The 13,974-nt window shown below is 35.0% G+C and overlaps 1 protein-coding gene across 2 annotated transcripts; it reads left to right on the forward strand.

Moving 5' to 3' along the window:
- The first annotated feature begins 3,936 nt into the window (after positions 1–3,936).
- LOC107805699 (RNA demethylase ALKBH9B) lies at positions 3,937–9,149 on the forward strand. Of its 2 annotated transcripts, XM_075249975.1 has the most exons (7): positions 3,937–4,225; positions 4,659–5,348; positions 7,294–7,379; positions 7,664–7,974; positions 8,052–8,123; positions 8,219–8,506; positions 8,725–9,149. In XM_075249975.1, the coding sequence occupies exons 1-6, from the start codon at positions 4,048–4,050 to the stop codon at positions 8,502–8,504; spliced, it is 1,623 nt and encodes a 540-aa protein (XP_075106076.1). In that variant the 5' UTR covers positions 3,937–4,047; the 3' UTR covers positions 8,505–8,506; positions 8,725–9,149. The 2 variants fall into 2 exon arrangements, with proteins under 2 accessions (XP_075106076.1, XP_075106075.1); XM_075249974.1 differs by having other exon boundaries at positions 8,219–9,149.
- Positions 9,150–13,974: the final 4,825 nt, after the last annotated feature.

Consider the following 13,974-nt stretch of genomic DNA (forward strand, 5'->3'; position numbering starts at 1 on the left):
AGCCACTTGAAATGTTAAAATGAAAAAGGGATCAGTTAAGGTGTTCAAATGGCCGTTATGGACAACTTGGAGGGGTTGTTTATGTATTTCGCCTATTATATAACATTGCACATTTTTCACCATACTTGGCTTAACCTCAATGCAAACTACTTAAATTACAATAAAATTAAAATTCAAATATCATATCACTTTGTTAGCAATAGTGATTTTTTTAAAACGACACACAATGTAAATAAAAAAATATTCTAAGATAGTCTTATCTTATAATCTATGTATTTGAGTTGAAAAAAATATTTGAAATCAATGAGATCATCTTCCAAATTTTTTACACTCAACAAAGATGAAACAAAAGAAGAAATTCGTTGTCGTCTCTTATTTCTGGTTTTTAGATTTTTCATACATTTTTTCTATATTTATTTTCTTTTATCTTATTTTTTTATGTTTTTCTTTCTTTTGTTTTGTTACACAAAATTAAGTTATTTCGTAATAAAATGATGAGTTTTAATAGAAATTGTCTACATGTGAGCTCTATTTATATTTTTAATCTTTCATTGAAATTTTGTCATATTTTTCTTTTGGCTTTATCTTATCAACCTGAACAGGAGCTCACCCAACCACTTAAACTAAAAAATTGAGGATGTGTAATTTATTTATAATTCATATGTAACATGTGTATAATCGTGTGTAATAGGTATATCATCTATGTATATTAGCTATAAAAGGTAAATAATAAATCTGGCCGGATATTTATGTAATAATCCATAAGATTTTGGTTTCTTGATTTTATTCATGATATGACTTCTATTATAATTATTTTAAAAACTCTCTACTAAAATTTAAAAATATCTTATCTTTTATTTTAAAAATTACGTTATAATTTAAAAAATAATCTCATTTCGAAATAATTTATTTACATTTTAAAAATAACTATTTCACGTCATACCAATTTTTTTAAATATACTTTTCGTTACACTTGAAAATCGCTATAGAAACTATTAATTAGAAAACATTATCCCTCATTTTGAATTCGAGAAAAAAATCTTTCACATAATCTAATGATTCAAAACTAATATTTTTCAACGAAAAAAATACTACACCCTTGCAATGTTGGTTTGACTGCAGCTAAATGAAAATGTTTCGGCTTATATTCTTCCATTCCTAGAAGGTGTTAAATAGAAATTAATCAATTATATAGTCAAAGTTTTGTTATTTGTTTGATGTCCATTTATATAAATTGACTCTTCAAACAAACATTATTCAAAAAGAAAAAAACAACTTGTGTTGAATATTGATTGATTTTTGTAATGCTCTTTGTCCAGCATGTAGGTTTACTTCATTATATATGCAAGTGAATTTTTATCAACATTTAAACTTTTTTTTTTGTTATAAAAATAGACGTGTACCTTATATATTATATTTATTTTAAAAGAAATTCGCTTTATTCAAACATAGCTATAGTGTTTTAAAGAATTATAATTATAGGATTTAAATGTAAAAGAGTTTATAGTTATATGGAGTATTATTTTTTTTTTTTGGTCAGAGGCGAAGTAGTATTTACATAATTTGAATTAAGATAACAAAAGTTCCTAATATAATTGCATATGATCACTAACCGAATTAAGTATGATATCATGGTAATAAAAGATATTTTTTTATTTTAATTCAAATTTAAAAACTTTATATATATATATATTTGACTAACATAGTCAAATATAGAATAAAATATAGAATAAAGTTACCATATACTATTGATATTTATTAATTTGCCACTTGGCTTAACTACATAATCAATTATATATGGCAACTTTATAGCTTTCATATGGCAACTATATATAGATGTCATTTATTGTTGCGTGTTATTATTTAATACCATATTTTATCTTTTTGGATCATTGAATACTGACATTATTGTTTACGTTCATTGTCATCTGGACAAACATACAAATTATTTGTCATAAAACCGATAGCTTTGTCTTTAGGATATTATTATTAGCTACAATTGACTTTTCTTTATTTAAATCTAATTAGTTAAACTAAGATCTATAATTTTGGTCAAACAGAATTTATGCAAAAAATTTGCTTAGATAGTTGTTTCTTCCTAGAATTTTATGCTGATCACAGTGTTAGTGATCACACATGCTCTCACTTATATATGCTGCTTAAAGTTAAATATTTTAAAAAGTGATAACTAAATAAAAAATTCTACCAACAACAGAAATGCTAGGGAAAATAGAATTATACAAAAGTCATGTTAACAATATGTCTAGTATGACGAAATATGAAAGATATTTTTTGAAAAATAAGTTGAGACACTTATGAAGGAAAATGATTTAGGCGAAAAAAAGTGAGAAAATTATTTTCTTTTTATTCTTTGTCCACTCACTTAAAAACTTCTTTAGAAATAAGTTGTAAAAAAATAAGTCTTATTTTAGAAATTATTTTTGGAAAACTATTTCTTTTCTTGTCATACCAAACATGGCGGATATTGGAGTGCTGGCGAACATTCAAAATTCTTCGCACGTGCTGTCAGTAAAACTCAAAATTACCATTTTCTTCCACTTCCTTTTTTCTAAATTTTCTTCTCAATTTCTAAAACGGAAAAGGCCTAAAAATGTCACTCAACTTTCTTAAATGATTTATCCAAACTATCCGTTAGAAAAATACTATTTTCATGCCACTGCCGTTACAAAAATGGTCCATCTATGCCATTATTTGACTAACCGATTGATTTTTTTTAGATATTTATAAGACTTGAATTTCCACGTGACATGTCGTCATGGTCCGAATTAACCCATGCCCCATTTAATTTTAACTTTGGTTAGGTCCATCTAATTTTAACCTTACCCAAATAATTAACCCAACCCAACCCTTCCAAATCCCTCTCCAGTTGTCTTCCCAAATCAAAAATCCCTAAAACCTCCATTAAATTCAATGGAGGTTTTAACATTCCTGACTTTGATCAAATTCTAGAAAGCAGATAAGACTACGTACAGACACGTACCTTAATAATAATCAAATGTGCAGGAAGGTTTACACCCCATGCTAACGTACTTGTACAGACTAACAACTAAAAATTTGCAGCCAAAATGACTCAAATATAAGCTTCAATTTCAGTATATTATTGCTCCTAGAGATCTAAAATTTTCAGATGATATAGTTGCCTCAATCTTGTTGTCTGCAAATAGTTCCTCGACCAATGATCTGTTTTTATCATTCAGTCCAGCACGGTGCAATCCAATTTCAAATTGTAAGGTGTGCTTTAAGTTATGGTCTGTGACTTGAAAAAGAACCATCTGAAGTGCATCTTCTGGCATGTTTATGAACTGCCTCAGGTGCTCATCTGAAGCTGCAAACTTTGAATTCAGAAAGAAAACATAACAGATTAGGCAGAAATTAAATTTAATGGAGGTTTTAGGGATTTTTGATTTGGGGAAGACAACCGGAGAGGGATTTGGAAAGGTTGGGTTGTGTTAATTATTGGGGTAAGGTTAAAATTAGATGGACCTAACCAAGAGTAAAATTAAATGGGGCATGAGTTAATTCGGACCAATGACGATATGACATGTGGAAATTCAAGTCTTATAAATATTTTATTAAAAAAATTCCAGCCGTTAGTCAAATAATGGCATAGATGGATCATTTTTGTAACTATAATGACATGAAAATAGCATTTTTTTAACGGAAAACATAAATATATCCTTTCAGAAAGTTGAATGACATTTTTAGGTCTTTTCCGTTTCTAAAATTTCCTTTTTTAAGGCGCCTGCTCGTATTGTCTAAAAACTAAAAAGTAGTTGCGTCTGCGGTCAGAAAATTTAAGGAATGCTGTGCTTATCAAACTGGGCTTCGGAAGCTCAACCGTCTAATCTTTGTCACTATGTATTGACAAATACACCCCTGCTAATTCGACAGAATAACAACAAACCTTATTCTTCTTCTCAAAGGCTGCAGCGCTTCACACGCAAATTCCACCATTCCACAATCCGCATCTATACTGAACACAACAATTCGCACATTCTTTCATTTCACTGAGTTGACTCGTCAGCCATGTCCGAGTCCGACCAGCAGCGAACTCAGAAGGACGATCCGTTCCTCCTCAATTACAATCCCGAAGAACTCCGAATCGCATCAGAGTTTCTGTCCAATTGGCTTCCCTTTCTCTCCCGTGACCTCTGCCACTCCTGCACCAACACCCTCTCCGATCGCATCCGATCCCTCAATTTTAGTACTTTCTCTTTCTCTTTCTCTATTTTTTGTATTCTTTACATTAATATGTGTTAATGCATGTGTAATCAATTGATATAAACTCTGTAGCTCATGTACTAATTCTCACAATTTGCATTAAGTTCCCTGCTTTTTGTGCTTGGACGAGTTTTTCCTCTAGAGACAGTGTCTTAATTCAAGTTTGCTTATTTATTTGGCTTTTGATTAAATTTATTATTAAAGTTGTTGTTTTTTGGGAGGTATTACTTACTTTTGAAGATTGTTGTAGATACCATATGCAAAGTTAAAGTTTCTTTGGTAGATAACGATGGGCCAAACAAAATTGAATTCTGCTTTGTCTTGCTTATGTTTTTGGATATACTTTAATGATGAAGTGTGAAAGTTGTTGATTTAGTGAATTTTTCTGATCAGAGATTTTGTTGGTATGATTGCAGAAGTTGGTGGTGATGCAGAATGCTTGAAGCAACCAAAGAATATCAGTGTTTTGACTCCGGAACGTTGTGACTCGGATGGATGCAATGGGAGTCAAGAGAATTGTGACAACAATTCACTTGGAAGTTGGAATGATTGTGGCGACTTGAATGATAATGCAGATACAAACTCATTGGGGAGTTGGAAAGACGGGGCTGGTGGGGGGGAGCCATTTGAGGAGCCTTCCGTGGACAGGCATTCATCTGACAGTTGTATAGATGGTGCAGATTCCGTTTCTCGGCCTGTTGGAGAGGCAACTACAAGTGAAGCATTCAGCTCATCCTTACCTGTGACTACCCCGAAAATGAAGATGTCATGGGCAGATATGGCTCAGGAGGATGAGCTTCAAGCAGAGGAAGTGAGTGAGTCAATTGCCTTGAGTAGTCAGGTGAATGGTGTGTCTGAAGAGGAAATTACTACTCCGGAGAGTAAGCCAAAAACAGAATTGTCAAGGGAACAACGAGAGTACATTAGATTCTGCAATGTGAAGAGGAAAAAGGATTTCATATGTTTGGAGAGGGTGAATGGGAAATTCGTGAACATACTTGATGGATTGGAGCTGCATAAGGGTGTCTTTAGCGCTGCTGAGCAAATTAGAATAGTTAAATATGTAGAGAAGCTTGATCAGATGGGGAAGAATGGTGAATTGAAAGGTATATTTTATCCTTTATACAACTCTCTTAATCATTTTTTTTCTATTTTCAAATGAATGTTGTTGTCATGTTGAGCTTGGCAAAGCATAGTGAGTCCAAGCCGGGATTAAGGAGCAGGGAGCAATAGCTACTAGCTAGACGGCCAACATACAATAATCTTATTATGTGAGGGATGCGATGATACCAGCACTTATCTGCTGGATCACATAAGAAGTCCGGAGTTATGTGTGCTTGGACAGCAGTGATACAAGGATTGGCATCCCTTGTGGGGCCAACTAGTTTAAGACAGGCATAGTTGCTTGATTGATATCGTCTAGCTGTGTTGATGTTTGATCTTCAAATGTAATTGAGCAGGTGTTTCTGTGAACCAGAACACACATATTTATCCACTTTGTTGTTGTTAGACTTGTTTTAACATTAGACAATTAGTAGAGTGTTCGATGATTGGTATTAGCTAGCGGATTCCCTTCTTTTTTCCAATTCATTGACCAGAGGGCTAAATAATTTGTATTTCTAGCATAGATACGAAGGTTATTTGTCAAATGCATATGTGTTTCTAACAATTCCGATCTGGAATAACGTTTTCAATGTTACTATTGTTGTTCATGCCTTTATCTTCATTTTGGCAGATGGTCATCCAGTTTGCATCCTATGCTATTTAGATGCTAATGTTTTTCAAGTAGGGTGATTGACATGAAGTTATTGCATTAGTTTAACTATAGGAAAAGTAAGAAACGAATTCGGCTTTGCTTGAGAGAGGATGAAGCTATTGCATCAGCTTGCACCTTTTCTACCTATCAGTATCTTTTACTATAAGACTCCTATGTAAGAGAACTTACTTACTACCTATTCGAGAGGATCTCAGATTCAACGTTAGTGGCTGTGTATCTTTCAAATACCTTATTAGTTATTTCTCCTTTTGTCTGTTATTGAGAGTTACAGTACGTGAAACATTTCATCATTGTATGTTAAAGCTAAGCTGGTCTGGGCATCCCAGACTTCCAAGTGTTGAAATGGGGAATCTTGTCTTAGTAAATTTATCCTATTTTAGTTTTTTCTTAGTGATAGCACAATGTCTTCTATGTTAATTACCAGACATTAAAGACATGAAAGAAGAGATGGGCTGAGAAAAATAACTGGTTAAAATTCAATGTATCAGATTAACTGTCAACAGGAAAATAGATTGTGATATCTTTTTAAGGTGGTAATATGCTGCATGAGAAATCTGTTTCGTCTTTTTTTGGATTTGATGTGAATTAAAAAAATGGCTTGTGTTACTGTCAGATGTGTGTAGATTCATTATACATACCTGGATTAATTGCATAGGATTTCTAATAGATTATGTTTAATGGTGTGCCAAAATGAGAAATCCAATGATTAGGAAATTTTCCTTGTTTAATGTGCCTATACTCATAAAAAAAGAGCCTGCTTCTATGTTGTTAATACCAATACATCTAGAGTTTTACCATCAAATTTTTCTTGATTCAGCTTAGAAATTTCTCCCTTGTTAACAAGGGTATCATAGAATTTTGTGAGTATGGTATAGGAAAGAAGAATTTCAAAGTAAAAGTTGAGGCATAACTATGACTTTTCATTGGAAAATGTGGAAGTAGTTGACAAGGTGCACATTTTACTCCGTTGACTAAATTGTGTTTTTTTTTAAGAATGACATGCACCTCTTCTTTTTCAAGATTTTCCTAAAGTAGTTCCCACTCATTCTAATTCAGTAATTCTACTATAGTTCAATGGCCATTTCTCTTCCTCGTGGCTCCCTTCATCAATTAGTTTGATCTGGTTTTGTTTTTCCTTTATACTTGTGAAGAGTGTGAAGCGGAAGATGTTTTTTTAGCTTCCTCCTTAAATTTCCATTTAAATTTGTTTGTTAAGTTCTTTCAGTCATTTTTAGTTATCTCATGGCTCTTACATGCCTTTGCTGATTGTTTAGAGAGGACTTATACTGCGCCAGCAAAGTGGATGAGGGGCAAAGGACGTGTGACAATCCAATTTGGTTGTTGTTACAACTATGCACCAGTAAGTCTTCTACAATCTTATCTTAATCCCTCCCTCTCCACAGGGAAATCCCCCCTCCCCTCCCCCCCCCCCCCTCTCCCTCTCCCCTCCCACGTACACATACAGTGGCTCACAACAGTAAATGGAGTGCCTTAAACTATTGGCTATTAGGTGACAATCTAGTAAAGACTTCTTTTCCCCTAATTCACAGCTTTCTTCTTTGATAGGGTTGTAGCATATGGGTTAATCACTGAAAGGAAGTGGAATGTATGCATAGCATAATGACTGAATTTTCTTTATGGCAGGATAAGATTGGGAATCCCCCAGGGATCCTCAAAAGTGAAACTGTTGATCCATTGCCTGATCTTTTGAAGGTCATGATTAGAAGGCTTGTAAAGTGGCATGTGATGCCTCCGACTTGTGTTCCAGATAGCTGTATTATCAACATTTATGAAGAGGGAGATTGCATACCACTGCATATTGACAATCATGATTTTGTGCGCCCCTTTTGTACCGTTTCATTCCTTAGCGAGTGCAACATTGTGTTCGGTTCCAACTTGAAAATAGTGGGTCCCGGTGAGTTTGCTGGTGCAATTGCAATACCGTTGCCAGTGGGGTAAGTGAGAGTGTGCTGTTCTTCTCATACTACTGAAATTAGGAAGATTGATCATAACTGACATTATATTACTCCAGATCTGTACTGGTCTTGAATGGAAATGGAGCTGATGTAGCTAAACACTGTGTGCCAGCTGTGCCTACTAAAAGGTACACACTGAATGTTCAGAGCTCTGGAGTCATAGTTAAATCTTCTGTGTCCTTGCACATTATGCTAACATCTTGTTAACCGGTACTTCATATAGGATTTCAATCACGTTTAGAAGAATGGACGAATCTAAAAGGCCAGTTGGATATGTTCCTGAGCAAGATTTACAAGGGCTGCAGCCCTTGTCATATGAAACAGACAGACAGAAGAAATCGAACTCCTCAAAACCAAGGTATTCTGCAAGAAAACAGTCAGCACTACTGGAAGAGAGCATGGAAAGAGTAAAGATGCCAATGAGAAGGCATTCAGAGCCCCGTTACGCAGGTCGATATCGACAAGGACCTGCAAACAGACAGAGGTTTAGCGTGAATACAGAAAATTGAAGGTACATTCGGACTTGATTGTTTTGATCCATCGTCATCTGCTAAAATTAATGGCTCTGTTGGTGGAGGTCTATTCTTATCTTCACCTCGAGCTGTTGAAGTATTAAAATTCTGAAGAGCTTGCTGCTTGATACTCCTTTGGATGAATATCTTCTAAAATAGAAGTTTAATCCTGCTCTCTGCATTGAAATCTTGTACTACAATAATTTCTGGAAACCAGGTATGAATGTGAAGGAACAATCAAGCTGAGAGTGGGAAAGAGTGGTGGTCATGTGATCTAGAGATGGATGGATAATATATCTGATCTGATAATATATCCGATGTATGTGTGGTGTTCCAGTTTGCGGTGGTAATAGCGTGTATGTATATCACGAGGCAGCTATGCAAATAACTACTTGGCAGCTTGGATAAACACTGCTGAAGATTGGACTGTCTACTTGAATAATGCACCTTGTGAAGAATTAAGTCCATCCATGTACACTTGATATTGGTGAAGCTTACATGGTATTCAATTCATATGTCGTAGGTTACAGTTATTTGCGCACAAGCTTTTGTGCTTGCTTACTACTGTAATGTTTTCTCCTAGTGCTTGTATCGTTAATCGGTTGAGCTTAAACATTGAGAGCTAAGTTATTTTGTCTGACAGTCTTTGCTTTTCTACTTGTCATTTTTTATGGAATATTTACGGTACGAAGGCTAATAAATAGGAACATGAACGGAGGATCCGAACTCTTAACTTGCTCTACGACTATACCTTTTCATCATTTGGTCTCATACCAATTATACTATCTTCATTGGTTCAAAATTGAAAATATTAATTTTATCTTTGTAATATAGATGCTAGTAAAAGAAATAATTAAAGTACTCGAAATTAAATAGTATTCAGTATTTTAAGATGTTATTTAAGTACAACAGTGTCATAAATTGGACTAGAAAGAGTGTATGATGATGAGTCCTTTTACAGGTTGACTAGTAATTACATGGTTTACATATTTTAGGAGCAAGCTCGCATTCAATGAATGCGACAAACCTATTGAAATGCTGCTCCAGCACTACCTAATTTGGTCTTAAATACCAAAATCCAACAAAGAGGCAAAAGGAAACATAATGCTATACTACAGATGTAATGAGCATAGGAAGGATCAAGCTCTGAACCATCAAGTAACGAACCAGTGCTTGAAAATAACAAATGGAATGAGGCAAATTGCATACTTTCCAGCTTCTTTTTGAGATAGAAGGATCTTTGCACTGATATTAGCATTTAGTTGTGTGATGCCTCGAAAACATGTCTCTCTTAATTAAGCTTGCATGAAGCTACGATGTTTCAACGTGTTCGATGTAGAAATGATAAGCAAATGAATTTAGAAGATAATTCCCCTGCTCTCAAATATTAATAGTCTTGGCAAAATTAATTTGCTTCAAAATATTTGACATTTTAGAAAAATAAGAAGCATTTATCACTACTTTCTTTTCAAATTCACGCTTAATTTGTGCTCCAATTAGTCATCTAGAGGTATAGAGTAATTTGCACAAATACTACTCGTATGTATAAGTAATTAAAAGGCTATGTTTTTTTTATTTAAAATATTGTGCAAAATTCTTCAAAATTAATTAGCTCTTAAATATGAACCAATTGTGAATTGATCAGGATTTAGTAGCATTGCTTTATAAATACTACTACTAGTAGTGGTAGTAGTAATAATAAAAGACTGAAAAACTATATACAAGAGAGAAGGAAAGAGGGCAGCTTACAGGAAAAGAGTAGGCACTTAAAAGAAAAGAGTAGGCAGTGAGCCAGTGACATTGCAAATGGAGTTAGAAAGGGAAGAACTAAGAGAGGGAGCTCCCCAACATTATCAAAGTAGAAGGCCCATTATTTATAGAGAAATCTTGTAAAAATAGCACGGTCTAGCTAGTTTTTGGACTGATCAATCAAAAATAGTCAGCGTTTATCAAGTCAATGAAAAATAGCCACTATTTTGCTGTAACAGAGACCGGTCCAGCATAATATACTGGAGTTCGGTACACCTATGTATGAACTCCAGCATATTATGCTGGACCGGTATATTTTGCTGGCTCCAGTATAATATACAGGAGACTGGAGCACCGGTGCTCCAAACTCCAGCATATTATGTTGGACCGGTATATTATACTAGATATACTATTATATTATGTTGGAGTATTTTTCTGGATTTTGAACAGTGTTTTCGTTCAAATTTATCTTTACATAAAAAGTGGCTAAATTTCGATTACTTTTGAAACTGTGGCTATTTTTGAACAACCACTTATAAATCTGGTTCTTTTTTAATTTCTCCCAGAAATCTTGGCCCAGATTATTTTGAACGTTGGGCCTAGGAATGCTGAAAAGAGTTTAAAATGTTGTCTTAGTTTTGCACGTAAATTTTAAGAACGAAAGCAGAACATAGTTACGCAACATGAAGGATGAAGTGACGACGTCCTTTAGAACAATTGGTGAAAATATTGGTGATTTTTTCCTCATATCTTTAATTAGGCAATCAGAACACTTAATCCTCATTCCAAGTTAAGCAAAAATAATATTGGTTTCATTTTATATGGTGATATGTTATTAGATACGGAATTTAATAAAAAAAAGAAAAAAGTTGTCAAAGAAAAAAAATACACTTTGAACTTGTGATCTTAAATATGTCATGACATTCATATGATCAAAAGAGCATGTTACTAAGGGTAAAATAAAAAGTTTAATGTTAAAACAATTTAAATATAAAAAATATGTAATTTTTTTAAAAATAAACTCTAAAGAAAAGAGTGGAAGATAAAATTGAGAAATGTATCTTTTTGACATCCATTTATTTGAATAATTGAAATTCAACAAATATTTCTTACTTGAAAGAATTTGAGCATCCAGTTTTAAAACATTTATAACTCAAACTTTACATGTTCTTATACGCTTAATTGTGGACGTCTTTTTTTTTTTTTTGGTTAGAAGGGATATTTATATATAAAGCAAGAAAACTAGGAAATACAATGCATAGTACTGTCTGTGCCGCGGGGTACTGTAATTCCCCCAATACTGCGATGTTTTGTTCTACTGTATCAATATTACATGCCAAAAATTTTCTAACAACTTCAGTCCCTAAAATGTCTGCCCAAAATACTCATTTGCAAACATCGGAGGAACTGCTAGTAAGCTGGTTCGTCCCAAAAACTTGACTTTGCTGCCTCTTTTGTCAGTGTGTCGGTCACCCTATTCTGCTCCATGTACGTGTGCCTCACCGTGGCCTTGTCCATCCTTTGCATTAACAACCTTCATTCACAAATTATGGGATCATAGGTTAAGTTACCCGTAAGAAGCATTTGAATTATTTCAGCCGAGTCTGTATTGATGTCTAGAGGGATTCATCCATTTTGCTCAGCTAGTTGTATCCCTTTCACAAGAGATTTCAGCTCAACTATGGTATTGGTGGTATGTGGTATATTCTCCATATACCCCATAATCCAATCCCCGTTATGGTTCCTAAATACTCCACCGATTCCTCCAATACCTGGATTACCCTTAGCGGCACCATCCATATTCATTTTATAGTGTCCTCTCTTGGAGGGATCCCATTTCACATTGGTTTGGAAAGACTTCTTGATGGTTTCATTTTTCACCAACATAAAGTATTTTGTTGCTTTTGAGATGGTGTTGGTGATGCTGATGCTATCTTTTTTTGTTGTTGAAGAGGTTGTGATTCCTAATTAGCCAAATGTGCCAGAAACAGAAGGGAATGGTGTTCTCCTAAGGAATGTTTCCGTTAAAGAGTATGTTCTTAAGTTTGTTCCATGTTGATGGCCATGGTTGGGCTGAGAAAACGGGATTCAGCTGCTTCCTTTCAGTCAAAGCCTTAGATAGTAACTCCTGCTAGAACTGAGTGTCATTTATGCACTCAAAGAAGATGTGGTCACTAGTTTCTTGGTTGCTTTGACAGGAGCAGCATTGTGGGTTACATTTAACCCCAATTCTGCGCAAGTAGGCTCCGGTATGCAACCTATTTTGGGCAAGAAGCCAGATGAAGTTCTTAACTTTGTTAAGAGCTTTTAATTTCCAAATTCAAGTGAAGGTCCCTTCCTCCCTATTTCCAAAAAGCTCTTTGTTTTTGCTAAATAATGTGTAGGCTAAATTGTTGGTGAAGGACCCACTTGGAGTCAACCCCCATGTTAGCATGTCCTCCTTGATAGTGTTGGAAGGGGTGAAAACAGAATTGATCATATTGGAGATACTTTCAGGCATGTTCATAGAGATAGAAGAGAGGTCCCAGATCCCCGATCGTAGACAGAGTCTACTTTGATAGCTATGTCATTTGGGTTTAGGGGGCATGCAATCATATCTCTAATGGCTGGCTAGTTAGGGATCCAATCATCATTCATGAAGCTTACCCTGTTGCCCTTATGGACCACCCATCTACTAGCCTTCCTGCATATATCCCATCCCTTGAGGATGCATTACCAGATAGGAGATTTAGGTTTCCTAGGGGTATGGTTCCAATTACAGTGCTTAGAGATCAACACTCTAGCCCATAAGCTGGAAGTGTTATGATAGATCCTCCAAGACAGACTTGCATGAGCAGCTTTATTTTTAAGCTCTACTTTTTGTAGGCCCAGCCACCAGTGGTATTCTTCTTAGTGACCTTATCCCAGCTAACTAGATGCATTTTTTCTTATTTGGGGTAGTGCCCTAGATAAAAAAATTCTGGATTCTATCAATTTACTTTGTGATTTTTGTGGGCAATTTGATGTATTGCATGGCATGGCTAGGGATACTACTGAGGGATGTCTTGGCCAGAATGGTCCTTTAAGTCATGTTGAGACAATTTATTTTCTAGCCAGCCAGCTTGAATTGCATATTATCTATTATTATGAACTGGAAATCAGAACTAGTGAGTCTCTTATAGAACATAGGGAATCCAAGGTATTTACCAAAGGAAGTAGTAGCTTGGATTGACAGCGCATTTGTGAGACATTTTATGGTGTCCTGACTAGTATTAGAGGAGAAGAGAACTCTGGACTTAATGAGGTTAACGTTTTGGCCAGAGTTCTCATTGAAAGTCTGCAAGATAGAATATATGGTAGTGCAGTTCCTATTGTTGGCCTTGGCAAACAGGGTAAGGTCATCATCAAAGAAAAGGTGGAAAATTCCCAGGCTAGACCTACTAATACTGATAGGCTGCCACTGGTTGTCTAGTACAGCTTGGTTAATTAACCTAGAGAGTCTTTCCATACACAAAATGAATAGGTAAGGGGATATGGGGTCCCCTTGTCTGATGCCTCTAGAGGGCTTAAAAGGTTCAGCTTTACCTCTATTCACTAAGATTGTGATGCTAGATGAGCTAATGCAAGACATAATTAGCTTAGTCAGCCTGGGCGGGGGGGGGGGGGAGTTGAAAGCATAGAGTGTGTCCGTAATGAAGGACCAGTCTAGCCTATCAAATTTTTTTTCTAGATCTATGTT

This window comes from Nicotiana tabacum, chromosome 3, assembly GCF_000715075.1.
Source record: "Nicotiana tabacum cultivar K326 chromosome 3, ASM71507v2, whole genome shotgun sequence".
NCBI classification, from domain to species: Eukaryota; Viridiplantae; Streptophyta; class Magnoliopsida; order Solanales; family Solanaceae; genus Nicotiana; species Nicotiana tabacum.